Source organism: Nicotiana tabacum, chromosome 10 (assembly GCF_000715075.1).
Source record: "Nicotiana tabacum cultivar K326 chromosome 10, ASM71507v2, whole genome shotgun sequence".
Classification (NCBI taxonomy): Eukaryota; Viridiplantae; Streptophyta; class Magnoliopsida; order Solanales; family Solanaceae; genus Nicotiana; species Nicotiana tabacum.
This window is the reverse complement of record NC_134089.1, coordinates 27205910-27225883: the sequence shown is the minus strand read 5'-3', so window position 1 is coordinate 27225883 and position 19974 is coordinate 27205910. Positions and strand designations below refer to the sequence as shown.

Sequence of the window (19974 nt, the reverse complement as noted above, 5' to 3'; positions counted from 1 at the left end):
AGCTGGGATATTTTTAGTCATTGCATCTTTTAAAGAAAAATCTGTCCTTGATTTTCCCCTCCCAATCAATCTCTTCTGCAATCACAAGGAGAAGGGAACTTTATAGTCATGAAATTAGTAGTAAGGATGTCAATCCTTTTTAGTCTAGAATTATGACAAAAAATGCTTCTTCTTTTTTTTCAAAAACAATCTATTATATGATTGTAGTATACTAACAGATATATATATAGTTCAAAATAGAATTAAGTCTAAAGTTTAAAAATATAACCTTTTCATCCATCAAAATAATCTCAATTGAAAAAGAACTATCCAGAACTGCAACACTTGCAGTGCACAACTGTTTGTCCAATAACCATAAGAATACACAAAAATCTTCACTAAATCATTTCTCAAGATTCTTACTAACTATGTGACAATCTGTTGCTTTTGAGTTTGTCATCTTAAAGCATTTTTGTTTCTCATGCACGTCTATCTGGAGAAACCTTTCTAACGTTTTGAGCTTATGGAATCACTTCTCCCTTCTAACAAACTTTCGCAAAAAGTATATTATATGTAGACTACATATTAAAAAGCAATATATTGAAAGTAAAGGTGCTTCAACATATGTCCTTCAAGCTCCGGCCCAAGTATCCAATGCACATCAAATAAAACTATCCCAAAGGCATACGATGCTAGAATTGAAGATGCTTTTTTTTAAACAATTTTCTAAAATTGAAGATGCCAGAGACTATTGCATTATCTACCCTTTTTATATGACTCTGTTTGACAGAATAAGAAGCTCAAGATGTTAATCTAGCTTATTTATCATATAGTGCTAGTAGACAAAATAATACAATTATAGTAAGAAAGTTGGTTGCATAAGATATTTCACACCAAAAGACAAAATTTGTCAAGTTGAATTCCAATTTAAGTTGTCAAATTTATGGATCAAACACTTTGTATGTCCCAGGTGAAAAGAGTGTTAGAAAAATTGGGACATATAAAGCATGAATTTATTTGTATTCTTTTTGGGATAGGCAAGAGGGATTGCTCTGATGGTAAGCAACCTCCACTTCCAACCAAGAGGTTGTGAGTTCGAGTCTCCCCAAGAGCAAGGTGGGAAGTTCTTGGAGGGAAGGATGTCGGGGGTCTATTTGGAAACAGCCTCTCTACCTCATGGTAGGGGTAAGGTCTGCGTACACACTACCCTCCCCAGACCCCACTAAGTGGGATTATACTGGGTTGTTGTTGTTGTACTAAGTGGGATAAATATATAATGTACTTTTTGAATTTTAAATCATTATTGTACTTAGAGATAATGTTTATCTTTTAGATCAGCATGTAACTATAAAAGCTCATTGTATCTGCAACAATATTACATAAAGAAATATTACTTATTTCATGGTATCAGAAGTCTAGGTTTTCTCTCCTTTGTTGACTCATGGCTTCCAACACCTCTACGGAATCAGTTCCTTCTTCCCCAACCTGAATCACTAATGCTTCCTCCATTCTTCCATCCTCTCCCTCTGCTATTTCCGTCTCAAACATTAAAAATCTTGTCCCTATTGTTCTTGACTATACAAACTATATGTTATGGAGAGAGCTTTTCTTACCCGTTTTCAAAGGTCATGGTGTTTATGGCTTTATTGATGGAAGTTTTCCCTGTCCTGAGCCTACTATTCTTCATAATGATGGTAATTCCAGAACACTTCCTTTCAACAGTGGATTCAACTTGACTCCCTTGTTCTTTCATAGATTCAAGCAACAATTTCCCAAGAGATTCTCCAAGCTATTATCAAGCCAAATCATTCTCTCACTTCTACAGACACGTGGCTTCAAATCGAGTACTTTTTCCGTGATCAAGTTAGTTCTCGAACACTTCAACTCAAAGTCCAGTTTCATAACCTTAAGAAACGTAACATTTCAATTAATTAATATGTCCATCATCTCAAATCCATTGTAGATGCGTTGACGTCCATAGGTAATCCAATCTCTGAATCTGATCTTGTTCTACAAATACTTTCTGGATTAACTCCAGAATATATGTCGGTGAGCACCTCTATCTCTACTCGTGTTCCTCTTCCTACTTTTATTGAAGCACGCTCTCTAATTTTCCTTCATGAAGCCCAATTAAGTAGTTTCTCTAATTCTACTATGAATAATTCCACCACTGCTTTTATGGCCAAGCAGCAATCGTCTCCCTCTTATGGTCGTGGACGTGGTCGTCATAACAATGGTGGTCGAGGTCGCTATAATCAAGGGAATACCAAATTTTTTAATGTTGGGCCTCAACAGTTCACTCCACGTCCCCGTCTTCCTTCCATCTTAGGTCTTCCTCCAATTTCTTATCCTGCTGCTTTCAATCCATCTCAACCTAATAATGTGACGTTTTACTGCCAACTGTGCTATCAGCCACACCACACTGCTCGAGATTGTCCTTCTCTAAATTCTAAGGCCTTTGTCTCAGATATTAGTTCTAACTACTCATGTTCTTCACCTGGTGATGCTTCTTGGTTTGTGGATAGTGGAGCATCTTCTCACATGACTCCAAATGCATCCAATTTATCCTTTATTACTCCATACAATAGCTCAGATAGTGTAGTTATGGGTAATGGAACTCAATTTCATATTTCCTACATTGGATATAGTATTTTCTCTACTTCTGATTCTCTTTTTTCTCTTAGAGATATTTTAGTTGTTCCCTATCTTTCCACCAATTTACGAAGCATTCGTAAATTTGTTTCAGATAATAATTGTTCTATGGAATTTGATCCTTTTGGTTTTTCCATTAAGTAACTCAAGACGAAGAAGCCTCTCCTTCGGTGCAATAGTTTTGGACCACTTTATGCCCTTACTTCTTCTTCTGCTGGCTTTCCTGCAACTCGTCGTCCTGCTCTTGCTACTACACATGTCTCTCCAAATCTTTGGAATCGTCGTTTAGGACATCCAAGCTCAGCTATTTTAGCTATTTTAATTAGGGTTAATAAGCTACCTTGTTCTTCATTTAAAGGTTTATACAATTTATGTAATGCTTGTCACCTTGGCAAACACCAAAAATTGTCATTTATGGATTCTTGTTCTTTCTCTTCTTCTCCATTTGAGTTAATTCATAGTGATATTTGGACCTCTCATGTTCTTTCTTTTACTGGATTTCGATATTATATTTTATTTCATGACGATTTGACGAAGTTTTCATGGGTTTTTCCTCTCAAGCGTAAATCTGATGCTTTTACTACATTTAAGCAATGTTATGCCTATGTATTGACCCAGTTTTCTACGAAATTAAAAGCATTTCAATGTGACGGGGCTGCTGAGTTTGTTAAACTTCAAGCTTTTTGATCATTCCTTAATGATAATGGTGTTTTTCTTCTCATTTCATGTCCTCATACTCATCAACAAAATGGCAAAGCTGAACGCATGCATCGTACTATTTTAAATATAGTTCGTTCATTATTATTTCAAGCATCACTTCCCTCTCGATTCTGGGTTGAAGCCCTGCACATTGTTGTCCATCTTTTAAATATTCTTCCTTCCTCTAAGCTTCGTTTTAAGACTCCCTTTGAAGTTCTTTTTGGCAAGCCTCCTACGTACAATCATCTACGTGTCTTTGGTTGTTCTGTTACCCAAACTTACATGACTGTTCATCCCACAAGTTGAGTCCTCGTTCTAAACATTGTATCTTTCTTGGCTATCCATCTAACTACAAAGGATACATATGCTTTGATCCTTCCAGTAATAAAGTATTTATCTCTAGACATGTTAGGTTCAATGAGGATATATTTCCTTATCTACATCTTCTCTCCTCAACTTTACCTGAATCTAGCACTTCTACTCTCTTTAAAATTCTCTCTTTAATTAATATTAATCCTTCTCTAACCTCAATCGTATCTCCTAATTTTCAGCATGGAGATATTGAAAAATATTCACGTTTCTTATCTCCTACAAATGTTGGAATTTTTTCTCCTATTCCTACTTTACCTCCTATCTTATCTCAACCCTTATCTCCTAATCTGATAAATTCTAGGAATACAAATCAGATTTTTAATTCTTCTAGAAGACATCAAACTTCTTTACCAACTAGACAAAACACTCCTAACACTACTTCAATTGTGCAGCAACGTAACACATCTCATTCTCCTCCAAATGTTGGACAAGTCACTTCTTCATCCACCCTAACCATACTATCTCACATTCACCCATTACAACGACCAACATATCTCCAATTCAAAGCCTTGACTCTTTTGTTTCTCAACCTTAAATTCCACACATATCTTCCTCTAATGCTAAAACACATCACATGATCACTCGCAAACAAACAGGCTCTCTTAAGCCTCGCATTCTCCCATCCTTAATCTCTCACATTTCATCACTTCCACCTGAACAAACTTCTTTTACGGAAGCCAACAAATTAGATCACTGGAGACGTGCAATGGCCGAAGAATACAATGCTCTTATAGTCAACCGCACTTGGGATCTTGTGCCTGCACCACCTACTGCTAATGTTATCGGTTGTCGTTATGTTTATCGTATTAAACAAAAATCTGATGGCTCTCTAGAGCCTTTTAAGGATCGTCTTGTGGCCCAAGGCTACAAACAACACCAAGGACTAGATTATGATCAAACATTTAGTCCTGTGGTGAAACCAGTAACCATTCGTCCTATTCTCGCCCTTGCTGCATCTAAGCAATGGCATGTTCATCAATTAGACGTTAAGAACACATTCTTGCATGGTAATCTTAACTAACTGGTATACATGAAACAACCTGCTGGCTTTGTTCATCTACAATTTCCTCATCATGTTTGTCGATTGAACAAAGCACTTTATGGCTTAAAGCAAGCCCCTAGGGCATGGTTCCATCGGTTCACTTCTTTTATTCTAAGTACTGGATTTCAAAATAGCGTGTCTGATCCCTCTCTTTTTATTTATAAACATAACTCAGACATTGCTATTCTTCTACTATATGTTGATGATATTCTCCTCACTGCCTCTTCTACTACTTTACTTCAATCTTTAATTCAGACTCTTAAATCCGAATTTTCAATGAATGACTTAGGATTAGTTAATTATTTTCTGAGTGTTTCTATAACTACTCGTGATGGAGGTTATTTTCTATCTGAGTCCAAATATGTGAAAGAACTCCTTGGTCGTGCAAATTTGCTTTCTTCCAAACCAGTTTCAACTCCTCTTTCTCCTAAGTCTCTACAGCATTCAGATGATTCTTTCCCTTTTTCTGATCCCACACTTTATAGAAGTCTTGTTGGTGGTCTTTAATACTTGATATTTACCCGTCCAGACATTGCCTTTGCAGTTAATCAAGTATCTCAATTTATGCATTCTCCCTTAGACATCCATTATACGGCTGTAAAAAGAATTTTGCGATATTTGCATGGTTCACTGAGTCACGGTTTATTTATTCCTGGTGGTTCTATTGACAGTTTACACTGCTATAGTGATGCAGATTGGGATGGTTGCCCTATAACTCGTCGATCCACTTCGGCCTACTGTATCTTCCTTGGCTCGAATATTATTTCATGGTTCTCTAAGAAGCAGAATGTTGTTTCCCGACCAAGTGCTGAAGCTGAATATCGTGCAGTTGCTCACGCGACTGCTGAAATCACATGGTTACATTCTCTTTTAAAGGAACTTCATGTTTCTTCTTCTTCGCCTTCCACAATTTTCTGTGACAATATTAGTAGCATATATTTGGCACAAAATCCTGTTCAACATGCTCGTACCAAGCATGTCGAGATTGATATTCATTTTGTTCGTGAAAAAGTTGTTGCTGGTATTCTTCGAGTTTATTATGTCTCTAGTCAAGATTAACTTGCAAATTTATTAACCTAGGCACTTCCTTCACCGCGGTTATTGTTTTTGCGCAACAAGCTCTGCATTCTTCCAGACCATGCATTGCTCGAGGGGAATGATAAATATATATTGTAATTTTTGAATTTTAAATCATTATTGTACTTAGAGATAATGTTTATCTTTTAGATCAGCATGTAACTATAGAAGCTCATTGTATGTGCAACAATATTCATCAAGAAATATTACTTGTTTCAGTTTGATATGGACACGATGGATAAAGAATAGAACTATATACTGTAAAAATTAAACTGATTTGATAAAACTGTGACACCATGTTACTGAAATCCAGCGCAGAAGAATTCGTGGGTGAGGAGTTGAAATCGTGATGAGAGATCGTGGGATTGAAGCGCCAAATTTGGAGGATGAAATTTTTAGGGCAAACATGTGAAAATAGTGCTCCCAATTGTCATTTTTTAAAAAGTAGAAACGACAGTTTCTTTAAAAAATAATATATACCTATTAAATTGTTTTCAAAATACTCAATTAGTTAAAAGAGAAACTAGTTTTATCTAAAATAACTAATTTGCCCTAAAGTTATTACATGGCATTTTATATATACGCAAAATCTTAGGGCTGACTTCTTTCCTTTTAAGTAAATATAGATTTATGTTTGTCACTAGTTGGATGCACTAAATGGTATTGGTTGAATGCATAACACAGTCATTTAGGGAGTGTTTGGTATGACGAAACTATTTTTCGTGGAAAATATTTTCTTGGAAAACAAGTTGTAATCTTATTTATCTTCCGGTATTTGGTACGCAAATTAAGAAAAATAACTTCTCAAGAATATTTATAAATAATTTAGACACAATAAACATGAAAACATAAACTTTCAAACCCGTAAACTTCCAAACACATAAACCTTCGAACTCGTAACTTTGGAACTTGTAAAATTTCGAACCTGTACACCGAAAGATGAATAAAGTAAAATTGAAAATATATTAAAAAAATATTTTTTCGGGGGGGGGGGGGGGAGGGGGCAGGGGGTGTGCAGAAAAATCAAAAAACAGAAATTTAAAATTACAAAAAAAGTGAAAAACAAAAAAAAAATTGTGGGCGGGGGGAGGGGGAGGGGAGGGAGGACTGAGTGGCAGGGGCAGCAGAGTGGATGGGTGGTGCAGAAAAACGAAAAAATAGAAATTTAAAAATTACAAAAAAAAAAAAAGTAAAATAAACTTTTTTTGTGAGGGGGATGGGGGTGAGTGGTGCAGAAAAACGAAAAAACAGAAATTTAAAATTACAAAAAAAAAGTAAAAAAAAATTTTTTTTTGCGGGAATGGATGAAGGGTGGGTGGTGACGGAAAAAAAATTAAAATTTAAAAAAAAAGTCTTTTTGGAGAGGGGGTGGGATTGGGTGGTGGGTGGGGGTGTGGGGTGGGTTGGTGAGGGTAGGGAATAGGGTGGGAATGTTGAGAATGAGTTTTGGAAAATATTTTTCCTTCTCTTGATAAGGAAAATAATTGGAGGAAAATGAGTTTATAAGGAAAATATTTAAGCCAACCAAATATGAAAAAATTAGAAAGCATTACCAAACACACCCTTAAAGTTGTGATTCTTCATTTAGATACGTTAATTAGATTTTGTTTCAATTGAACACGTTCAAAGTAAACCAATCAAACACATTTTACACTGATTAAAAATATCTTAAGCGTATGTCTGCAAGCGCTCCTTATATAAAATAATTAGTCAATTAAAGTGTTAATTATATTAGAACAAGTTATTTTCGCAATTCTTTTGGAGACCATCTTCAAACTCCTTCTCAGGTTCATCTTTCATACTAAATGTGAAAGTACATATATGCATGTGCTCCTTATGTAAAATAATTAGCCAATTAAAACATTGATTACACTTGGAACAAGTCATTTTCACAACACATTTGGAGAGTTTTTTCAAACTTCTTCTTAGGTTCATCTTTTACACTATAATGTGAAAACACGTGTCTGCATGAGCTCCTTATGTGGAATAATTAGCCAATTAAAGCATTGATTACATTTGGAACAAGTCATTTTCACAACTCTTTTAGACATTTTTTCAAACTTCTTCTTAGGTTTATCCTTCACACCAAAATGATTTAATTGGCTTACTATTCTGCATAAGAAGCGCTTACATACATGAGCTTGAGGTATATTGTTGCTTTAAATCGCACACGCAAGTATACACAATCAATCAAGTAATAAAGAATGAGTAAAGTATCGTTCCCACGAGGACTTATAATCAATTATAAACTAAATCAAGCAATTTCTAATTTATCGAGTCAAGAACAATTTCAAGGTGATTTTTGTTTAATTAATTCTACTAACTAAAGATACGATTAAGAGAAGAACTAATTAAATAGCACACTTAGAATGAAAGGTTTATTTCAATGAGAAATAATATTTCGGGGTCATGGTTATGTAACAATCCTGTCGAATTCTTCAATAAACTTGACTTACTAATTATCCGGGTTATTAACCAGCAAGGACAATAATACTCGTAGAAATTTGACAACTTCTACTTGCCTATTCAATCTATTCTAACCCCTATATTCCTATTAGATTAGAGATAAAGAGAACGCATTAATAATCTCTTGCAAAATTGGCTAAGCATGGTACATAGGTATATTTCTATCCATATGTGCAAATCAATTCCTCAATGACTAGGTTCAAGATCACGCTCTATTCAATTCTATTACAATCAAGAATTACCTCTTTCAAGTTCAACTCTAGATTCATATGTAGTATTTCACTGTTAGCTAGGCAGTAAAATAATTAGGCTTGGGATATGAATAAATAACTCAATATGATAAATCAACTTGTCAAATCAATATTTGAATATCAACATTCATATAAAACAATAATCCTAGAATGAACGAGTTTAGCCACGCATAGTCATGGTAGCAATCTCAATTAATTCCCAAGAATACATAAAAATCAATAATAGAAGGGAAAAAGAAGAATTCAAGATGAATTCCACGGTTTCCAAACTCTGTTATGCATTCTCTCTGCTTCCAAGTGTGTTCTTTCCTTCCCAAGGTCTTCTCTCCCTAAAAAAGTGGCTAAAAATCATATTTATATGGTTTAGGGTTTAGTTGGGGCGGATTTGGTTTCTCCTAATTCGAATTGGAAAAGCTGATATTTTTCTACTCTGGTCCCGGTATGGCGAAGTGACCCTCACTTCGATGTCCGAGACTTTTCATTTCAGCTCATTTTTCATCAATTATTCTCCCATTTGATCCTTTTCCGTACAAGTTTATTCCTACACATAAGAAACACGTAATGAGCATATTTTCACTTCAAAAGCAGTGTGAACTCCCGCAACTCATACAAGAATTAAGACAAAAACACACTCAAAACATATACTTTTCACCTTTTATAACCACCCCATACTTAAACTTTTGCTCGTCATCGAGCAACTTGAAATTAAGCGCATAGGCAAGAAACACATTTTAAAACATACTCGAGCATCACACCAATGACAATGGTTTATATCAATGCTTAGAATCCAACATAAGAACTATTGACATTTTTCTTCAAAATTAGACCCATGCCAAGACTATTTAAAATATTTGTGTGACTCTTCTAATAGCTTAACCTCAAAAGATGACTCTATTACATTTCCTACTATAACTCACTTCTTATGCCAACTCAAAGTGCCTGGACTTTACCAATCCTTTGTAAATCATGTGCCCTCACCATAAATCAAAGATATAAATTAGTCCACACACTCAACTATGCATTCAAGTACAATTTAAGGACTTACGAATCAAAATAACTCGCTCGCTCTCTCAAAGAAATTCATCTGCATCATGAGGTCGTATCATAGGCTTGCCCACAGTGTCTTGTCTCTACTAATCTAAGCTTACGAAGTCCAGAATCAATTAGGTCTTTTCAGGTTGTAATGTAGGCTAAGGGATGGGTAGGATATATTTGAATATAGTGACTAACCCTCCTAGGCAATTTAATACACTACACTTAACTTTCAAATCCACACTCTTCATGACCAATCCAAGCAATTTCACGAAACCATGTAGCCTTTCTCTTTAAGCACAACTACGCATTCACTAGCCCGGATAAGAGAACTAGGATGTGTATTTTCTATTATTTTTTTTGTATTTTCTATGACCTTTTTTTTTCAACACTCTCCCCGTTTAGGTTGCCTAGCTAATGATCTTTCAAAACACACGTGCACCTTTGGCCTTTCTATGGTTCCACTCAAAAGCCACCTGAACTCTCACCATACTCTTGTAGCGACTTAAGTGCTTTCGGAGATAAAACTTCAAGAAGATCTAGTTAAGAACAAAAAGGGAATCATCTAGTACTATGGGTGCCAAAGAAAAGGTTTATAGGCTCAAATAAGCTATCTAAGGATAATTTTATTTATGGTGGCATACTAGCTCAATGGGCAATCAAAGAAATGCCTACATTATCTCCTAGACTCACAAAGCTTACTTATTTTACTTCGACTAACACACAGGGCAAGTTTTAAACTAACACAAGATAGCACAGAATATAATCAAGACCTCATATCATACAATGCACATGATTTACTCCGGACACCTCGGGCCCGACTCTCAAGTTAAACAACTAAGCATAGTCATCATAACAATTCCAACAATTAGGAAGTAATTACAGGAGTCAGCAAAATGAGCTTAAGCGTCAAAAGAAAACCACACATATTATCAAGGCATGTAAAATAAAGATCATGACGAAAGTGCTTAGTTCAAACGCTTTGAACCTAAGCCCCGATATAAAATATATCAACAGCATAGATGCTTAAGTTCCTCCCATTTTATTACCAGTTCAAAAAGAAAAAAAATATTTTGTATATTTTTAGACTTTAATCCCTTAAAAAAACTATCTTGGTAATCCATTATCGGTAGAAGTCCACAAATCTTTACAAAATTTAAATAAAAAAATCTACCTAAAGATATCTGGATCAAGAAAATGACATATCGGAAAAGATCCGTGGTTTAAAGAAAATACGGGATTAAGCCACTAAAAAAATGACTACAATTAAACAATTACAATGACCATAAGTGTGGTCATGCAATTATAAATGTATCACTGGCAATTAAGCACATGCTACAAAAATCAAGATCTAACACTCCACCCCACATTTAAGAATGTGCATTGTCCTCAGTTGCACAATATCACAAAAATATAAATAATCAAGATCAAAAGTAGAGTGGGTGTCAGAAACTCCCTCAAAATCACTGGGGTCATGCCAAGGACCGGTTGTAAACCTCGATCCTCGGAAATGCTGGATCTTCTAGTTCCACACCAGATGCATCAAATGCTCAATTAGCTCGCCCTCCCAAATAGGAGGAAACCCAATCGCAGCATTCCCCACACCCGCTACAGTCATGCCGGTTAGTCCTGGCTCTCCCACAATAGTGCCATCAGTAGCACTGAAATCAACCATCTAGATCACCTCTGTATCAGTTAGCAACTTTATAGTTATTCCATATTAATTAGCACAATTCAACAAAAAGTGGGGAAGGCAACATCTAAGTCGTGCCTAGGTCGGCCGTGGATGACACTAGTTTTAGAAAGAATACAATTGAAGTTCATAAGACACCCAATGACCATCCCGCACTTAAGAGAAGGTTATATTGATAATAGAGGTAGGTTAGTTACTCAGACTTCACTAAACCTCACCAAAATATCTGAGGGGACTGCCATGGGAAAGGGAAGAGTAAACGAAAAAGAAAAAAAATTGAGAGGAAAAAGGTTCTAACCTTGTGAAGATGAGGCGATGGGGCGATGGGGAACATCGAGGAAGAAAAGTGGGGAGGGGGCTGTACGTTCTTGAGTGAGAGATGGGATAGGGTTTTTTCTTGGTAAAATAACTGGAAACAAAAGGGAAAAAAATTATAAAATAAAACAAATACCTGGGGGTCGCGCCGGCCTATACAACGCGCGACCTAGAGACGCACCCTGTTGCTCTCTCAGTTGTGGCCAGTCCCAGTCTCGCGAAGCCATGGGCACTTCGTTGCCCACTCTATTTTTTTCTCTCTTTTGGTCCTAGTTTCGCGAAGTGAGACACACTTCACTGGCCCCCAAAAGTTTGCTCCACAACATTCTCGATCTCAGTCTCGTGAAACGAGCTCCAGTTCGCTGCTGCCTACCCATATTTTTTTTGAATAACTAGAAGAAAGCAATAAAGTTGGGTTGCCTCCCAACAAACACCTGATTTGATGTCGCAGCACGACAAAACCATTTCTTAAGCATCTTTGAAGGCAATTGAGGACTTATGACGATCTAGGTCACCACCCCAATAATGCTTAACTCTTTGCCCATTGACCAAGAAAGTCCTTTCTGAATTTGGTGCTCATAACTCTATAGCCCCGATGGTGTCATACACACTATTTCAAAAGGTCGAGATCATCTCGACTTTAATTTTCCAAGAAACAACTTCAACCTGGAATTGAATAGCAATACCAACTGGCCTGGGTCGAAATGGCGATGATTGATGTGCTTGTCATGCCACCTTTTGGTCTTTATTTTATATAGTTTGGCATTCTTATATGCATTTAGCCTGAATTCATCTAGCTCATTTAGTTGGAGCAATCTCTTCTCTCCTGCAAATTCTCATATCCATATTGAGCGCTTTGACTGCTCAAAAGGCCTTGTGTTCTAGCTCAACTGGAAGGTGACATTCTTTTCCATAGATCTACTTGTAGGGTGAGGTCTGAATAGGTGTCTTATATGTAGTCCTATATAAGGCTGCTCGGTGGGCCTGGCCTGAACCAGACCGGACCGGGCCCGCAGTCCTAACGGGCCTGGTGGGCCGATCCTGGGTGGGCCGGTCCTGGTGGTCCTCAGAAGCCCGTGACGGGCCAGTTTTCTAGTATGAGCCCACGAGCCCGGGACCGTTTAGCCCGGGACCGTCAGCCGGGCCTGGGCCGGTCCTGGCGGGCCTGGCAGGCCTAACGGGCCCAACGGCTATTTAAAAAAAAAAAAAATCTCCAACGGCCATATTTAAAATCTAGCCGTTTGGGCTGAAAATATGACCGTTTTTAAGTTTAAAAAATGGTCATTTGGCCCCCAAACTTTATATAATTACACTTTTCCCCATTTCTCAACTATAAATACCCCCTCATTCTTTCATTTTTATTCACCAATTCATCAATATCTCTCAATCTCTCTCAATCTCTCTACTACAATTACTTAATTTATTGTTGAAATTTCGTGAAAAATTGTGAAGTTGTTGAATTGAAGTTTTCAAGTGTTCAACGATTTTCAATTTTCAAGAAGTTGTTCGGCAATCCGGTAAACTCGTTTCAACTCTTACGTTTTAAGAATATATTTTTGTGTGGTATAGATTGCATAATTATAATTAATATGACAATATATATACTACAAGAAAATATATAAGAGAATATTTATACATAAGATACAATATATATACTACAAGACAATATATTATGCGAATATATATATACATAAGATACAATATATATACTACAAGACAATATATTAAGCTACAATATATACATAAGATACAATATATATACTACAAGAAAATATATAAGAGAATATATATACATAAGATACAATACAATATATATACTACAAGACAATATATTATGCGAATATATATATACATAAGATACAATATATATACTACAAGACAATATATTAAGCTACAATATATACATAAGATACAATATATATACTACAAGAAAATATATAAGAGAATATATATACATAAGATACAATACAATATATATACTACAAGACAATATATTATGCGAATATATATACATAAGATACAATATATATACTACAAGACAATATATTATGCGAATATATATACATAAGATACAATATATATACTACAAGAAAATATATTATGCGAATATATATACATAAGATACAATATATATACTACAAGAAAATATATAAGAGAATATATATACATAAGATACAATATATATACTACAAGGCTTCTACCCTTGAATATCTTTTCGCAATATTTCTTTGTCTTTACTTAGAATTATTTATAAGCTACAATATATACATAAGATACAATATATATACTACAAGAAAATATATAAGAGAATATATATACATAAGATACAATATATATACTACAAGACAATATATTATGCGAATATATATACATAAGATACAATATATATACTACAAGAAAATATATTATGCGAATATATATACATAAGATACAATATATATACTACAAGAAAATATATAAGAGAATATATATACATAAGATACAATATATATACTACAAGAAAATATATAAGAGAATATATATACATAAGATACAATATATATACTACAAGACAATATATTATGCATGACAATTTAGTGTTTTACTATTGTTTTGTTATTTTTCTTTTTCGTCAAGCACTTTAATAATTAGATCTACATATATACTACATATGAATTTTTAATATAGCCATGATACTACAAGAAATTGCCTTAAAAAAAAAAATCCGATAGGCCCGCGAAGCCCACGAGCCCGGCCAGTTAAGCACATGACCATGTGGGCTTAGGCCCGTCACGGGCCGGTTCCACCCATTGAGCCCACGAAGACAGGGACCGCCAGAGCCCAGGCCCACGAAGCCCGGGACCACGAAGCCCGGCCCGTTAGGCCCACTAAGGCCCGAGCCAGAATACAGCATTAGTCCTATACGCCCATAGAGCGTCATGCAACCTTGCAGCCTAGTCTTTCCTATTTGCATTGACCATTTACTCCAAGATTTGCTTTATTTCTCTGTTCGACACCTCTGCTTTCCCACTTGTCCGAGAGTGATATGTGGTGGAAACTTTATGTTTGACCTCATATTTAGCTAGAAGGTTGTTCAAAAGTCTCTTACAAAAACGTGTACCTTCATCTCTTATCAGAGCTCGAGGAATCCCGAAACGTGTAAAAATGTTCTTCTTGACAAAATTAGCTACCACCTTCACATCATTAGTAGGTAAAGCAATGGCCTCTACCCACTTAAACAAGTAGTCCACTACTAACAAGATGTATTTTTTCCTTCTAGATGATGGGAATGGTTCCATAAAATCGATCCCCCAAACATCAAAAATCTCCACCTCAAGAATGTTTGTGAACACAATCTTATTTTTTCTAGTGATTGTCATACCTCCTTTTTACCTACCCCGGAAAAGGAGTGTATAAAGGAAGTTTTTTCCAACTTAAAGTGACAATCAAAACGGGATTATTTATTTAAAAATTCAGAGTCGCCACTTGGGATAGTTTTAGGGTGTCCCAAGTTACAGGTTCAAATCCCGAATCGAGGAAAAGATTGACTCTGTTTTACAGTCTGCGAACACATAAATTGGGGTAAGGAATTCTGTTAACCCGGGAGAAGGTGTTAGGCATTCTCAGATTCCGTGGTTCTAGCACGGTCGCTCAACTGTTATAATTGGCCTATTATCTGATTTTAACATATGTTTTAACCTATGGTTCAATTTTAAACTTTATAACCGCTTTAATTATTTTTAAGGAAAATTTCAACGTTATCTAAAACACATCTTGAACCACGTCACATAAATGCACCCGCGGTCCACGATACATTTTATTTTACATTGTTGAGATTTGGATTTGGGTCACATAAATGCACACCTGAGTTTAGGGAAGTAATTTTAAATAGCGCACCTAAAGCAGCTACACACTTCATGAACTATTTTTCCTTAAACGACTTTGAGATTATAGTGAAGGCCATAGGTTATGAAAATTATTGTAGAAAAATATAAATTTGAGATACCTACAACTTATCAAATTGTTAGCTATCTCTATCAAGAAATCGTTCAACGTTTGGCCTTAATAACAGGGACAACGTTTGGGTATTCTATATTTAATTCCTAAGTGACAAAGTTGATTCTCCTATGAGCCAATATCAGCCCTCAGTGAGGGCTAATCCTTTAACTACTCAATGGCTCATTTAAAACCCAATCACGGCCTCAATGCCTTAAAAGTCCATTTTAAATTCATCTTTTATCTTCTTTAATATTAAAACACATGGACCCAAAAATTCTTCTAAGTTCTATTTATCAAACCTCAAGGCTCTCTGTAGATTTCTTTTGAAAAAAAAAACTAAACTTCTTTTAAAAAAAAATTAATTAACCATACTCTACAATTATCGTAGAGAAAGCAATGAACTAATACGATACTTTATCAAGCAAAAATAGTGAATAAGATGCAAATCACTCCAAAATTGCAACAAAAAGAAACATAATGTGAATCTATAATGAACAGTGAAGGGAATAACCTTAATTGTCTTTTATTTCTGAAACTCAATTTGCGTAGAGGGTCTCACATTTGAACAGAGCTTGGAGCAAAAATGTTTAAACTCAAAGACAACATACAGAGAAATTGATTCCAACGAACAGAGACCGGAAACCAATCGTCGAACTCAAATAGGACCTCGCTGGCGACCTCGAAACCTGCCGAAAAACTCGAATCCCCACAACAACAAAAACTAGAAGGAAGAAGCTATTTATAACGGGATTTGGTGGTTATTTGGAGTTGATTTCAAGATCGATTTCAACTGGGTTTTGCGGCTGATGTTGCTGCTTTGAGGACTGTTTCTCGGGAGATTTTGGGGTTAAATGGCTGCTTCTTTGGCTGAATTTTGTTACTTTATTTTTCAGTTGCATTTAAGAGGTGCGTTGCAACTGTTTTGGGCTGATTTTTGTGGGAAATGGTGGTGCGATGGGTGAAAATTTTGTGGTGTTAAAGCTGGAGAAGAGAGCTGAAAGTCTATGAATTTTCTCCTATAGAAACGGGAATTCCAATTGAGGAAGAAGGTTGACGGTTTTTTTTTCTCGTCACTCTCTGTTTTAATCCTTTTTTCCAGTTCTTTCTCTCTTTTTTCTCCCTTTTTATTTTTCAGCTCTAGGGTCTTATAGGTCGAGTCTAGGTTTACATTTTGTGTATTTTACTAATTAGTCCCTAAGTCTTTTGTGTTAAGTCCTTAGGGTCTTTTTATTTATTTTTTGTTCCAAAGAAGAGTCTAGTAGGGTCCATAGGGTTGGCTTAATGGGTATTGGGCCAAGAATTGGGCTCTAAAACTCTTAAAATTGTGGTCTAACACCTTAATTAACTCCTTTTAAAATAAGATAGAAATACTACACAATGCCAAAGCTAATCCTAATTAATTAAACTAAACATGAAACTATTTTTGTGTTTTCAAAATTATATAAATATAAAAATAAGGTACTATTTTTGTATTTTTTTTTAAATTTATGAAAAATACATAAACTAAAATATCTTTTTGTAATTTTCATTTTTCTTGTAATAAAATAAAGTAAAAGAGTAAAAATTAGTTGAAATAGCTATATTATGCCTAAATTAAATATTTACATGCTAAAATATTAAAATCTTGGGGAGGGACAAAAATCACATGTCTACAGTGATTGTCCCAGTTCTTTGACACCGATCACACTTCTTCACAAATGAATGTGCATCTTTAAACAGATTCGGCCAATAGAATCTTGAGTGCAGAACTTTTGCAGCTGTTTTATCACTACCAGGATGCCCATCATAAGGTGAGGAGTGACAATCGTACAAAACCTGCTCCACCTATTTCTTTGGAATGCATCTCCTCATCAGTTGGTCAGCACATTGCCGATACAAGAACGACTCATCCCAGAAATAGTAGTTTATGTCATGTAGGAATCGCTTCCTCCCTTCAAGTGGCATTTCTGGGGGAAGTACTCTGCTTACTATGAAACTTACATAATCCGCATACTATGGTGGCAAGTCATGTCTGACTGCAAAGAGTTGCTCATCTAGGAATGTCTCCTTAATCATCCCTCCTTTCTCCACATGCTCATGATTTTCCAGCTCTGACAAGTGGTCAGCCACCTAATTCTCTATGCCCCTCTGATCAGAAATTTCTATGTAACGACCCGACTGGTCATTTTGAAAATTAACGTCTTGTTCGGAAGAAGAAGGTCTCGAGCAGCTCCGTATTGAGTGTTATGACGTGTGTGCGTAGTCGAGTTCGGATTTTGGATGATTCAGGATTGACTTGGAAGAAGGATTCATGTTTTAGAAGCTTGAGCGATAAAAGTTGACTGGAATTCGACTTTTATGTAGACGACTCCAAAATGGTATTTTGATTATTTCAATAGCTTCATATGGTTATTTTGGACTTAGGCGCGCATCCAGATTTGGATTTGGGGGTCCGTAGGGTAATTTGAAGTATTTTGGCGAAAATTAGAAAGTTGAAATTTTGGAAGGTTGAGAGGTTTGACTGAGAGTTGATTTTGGTGATATAGGGGTTGGAATGCAATTCTAAGAGTTGGATAATACCCTTCATTCCATTTGGTACTTGCACGAAAAATTTGACGTCATTCCGGGTTGATTTGATATTTTTCAGCGTGAGTTTTGGAAGTTAGAAGATTTGAAATTTCATAAGTTTGACCCGAGGTGCGATTCGTAGTTTCGATGTTGTTTGATGTGATTTGAGATATTGACTAAGTTCGTATCATATTTTAGGACGTGTTGGTATATTTGGGTGAGGTCCCCGGGGACCTCAGGTGTATTTCGGATGGGCTACGGGCAATTTCTCCATGTTGTTGGACTACTATTTTGCTGGTATCTGCTTTTGTTCAGCGCGTTCACGCCAACTCCTCTGCATTCGCGTAGTGTAATTTGGAGGCAGGAAATATTTGTTCTTCGCGTTCGCATGCTACTACCCATGATCGCGTACGGGTGCATCACCCTTCTCCGCTTTTGCATCACTCTGTCCACATTTGCGTAAGGGCTTCTGGTGGGGCAGTGTGCTCTTTTACGCAATCATATTCCTGTTCACGCGATCACGTAGTGCTTTTTTTGGGCAGTGTAATTCCTTGTACGTGATTGCATTACTTGTTCCACGATCGCGATGTGTTACACCTGGGCAGCAAAATATATCTTTCAAAATCGAGGGTTTAGCCATTTTTATCATATCTTGACTTGTAGAGCTTGGTTTTGAGAGATTCTTCGTGGGTTTTTCAAACAAATCAATGGGGTAAGTGTTGTTCACCCAAAATTCATTACATTTCATGATTTTACCTTTATGTTTATCATTAAATTAGTGTTTTGAGTTGAGGAAAAGTGGATATTTTTGAAGAAATCTTTCAAAACGTAAAATGATGATTTAAGGGACGAATTGGTATCAGAATTTTGTAATTTTGGTATAGTTGAACTCGTATCGGAATGAGTGTTCAGGTTTTATAAATTTTATCGGGTTACGAGGTGCAGGCCCAGGGTTTGACTTTTGGGTCGACTTTTAGTTCTTGTTAAATATTGAAGCTTTATTATCTGAAATTATTTTTCTATGAGTTTTATTTATAATTTGAAGTTATTTTGGCTAGATTTGAGCCGTCTGGAGGTTGTTTCACTTGAGAAGTTCATTTTAGAGTAACGATCTATCTTTTTTGAGGTAAGTATCTTGCCTAACTTTGTGTAGGGGAACTACCCCTTAAGATTTGAGTCTTTGGTGCTAATTATGTCATGTGAAGCCCGTGTACGCGAGGTGACGAGTACGTACTCGGGCTTATCTGTGAAAATTTGACTATTTAGGGTTCTTAGGTTCTTATGTTCATTAGATATGAAGTTGCTTTATTATGTTAAATACCCCATTTACTAAATTCACCCTTATCTATCTTATTTGAAATTAATTGCTCCATGTTTTACCCTTATTGTCGATTAAGCTCTTATGTGCCTTAACTGAAATTATTGCCTCTTTTATTGCTATGTTATCCTTTCCATAATTGTTTATCCTTGATTGAAGTTATTATTATATTTTTTATAATCTGCTAATATTTAATTAAATTTCCTGAACCTCTTCCATAATTGTTTATCCTTGATTGAAGTTATTATTATATTTTCCATAATTTGCTCATATTTAATTGAATTTCCTGAACCTCTTCCATAATTTCTCCACCCTAAGTGAAGACTTGTTATCCCTTATCACTGTTGGCTTACCCTTAATTGGAGTCATTGATTCATGTTATCCCTCTTATCTTTGAATTGTATTTATGTGGGATCATTGCTACACAATATCTCTTCCTTGTTGAGTTATTGCTATGTTGTACCATTATCTCCTGTTGTGTCTTTCCTTGTGAGTTCGTTCTTCCATATTTTTTGTGTTTTGGAGTTCCTGAGTTGATTTACTTATTGTATTC

The 19974-nt window shown here is 35.7% G+C and overlaps 1 protein-coding gene across 1 annotated transcript; it reads left to right on the top strand.

Moving 5' to 3' along the window:
* Positions 1 to 4408: 4408 nt before the first annotated feature.
* LOC142165042 (putative mitochondrial protein AtMg00820) lies at positions 4409 to 4723 on the top strand. Its single transcript, XM_075223686.1, has one exon. It carries the CDS (start codon positions 4409 to 4411, stop codon positions 4721 to 4723), a length of 315 nt encoding a protein of 104 aa, XP_075079787.1.
* The last annotated feature ends 15251 nt before the right edge of the window (positions 4724 to 19974 follow it).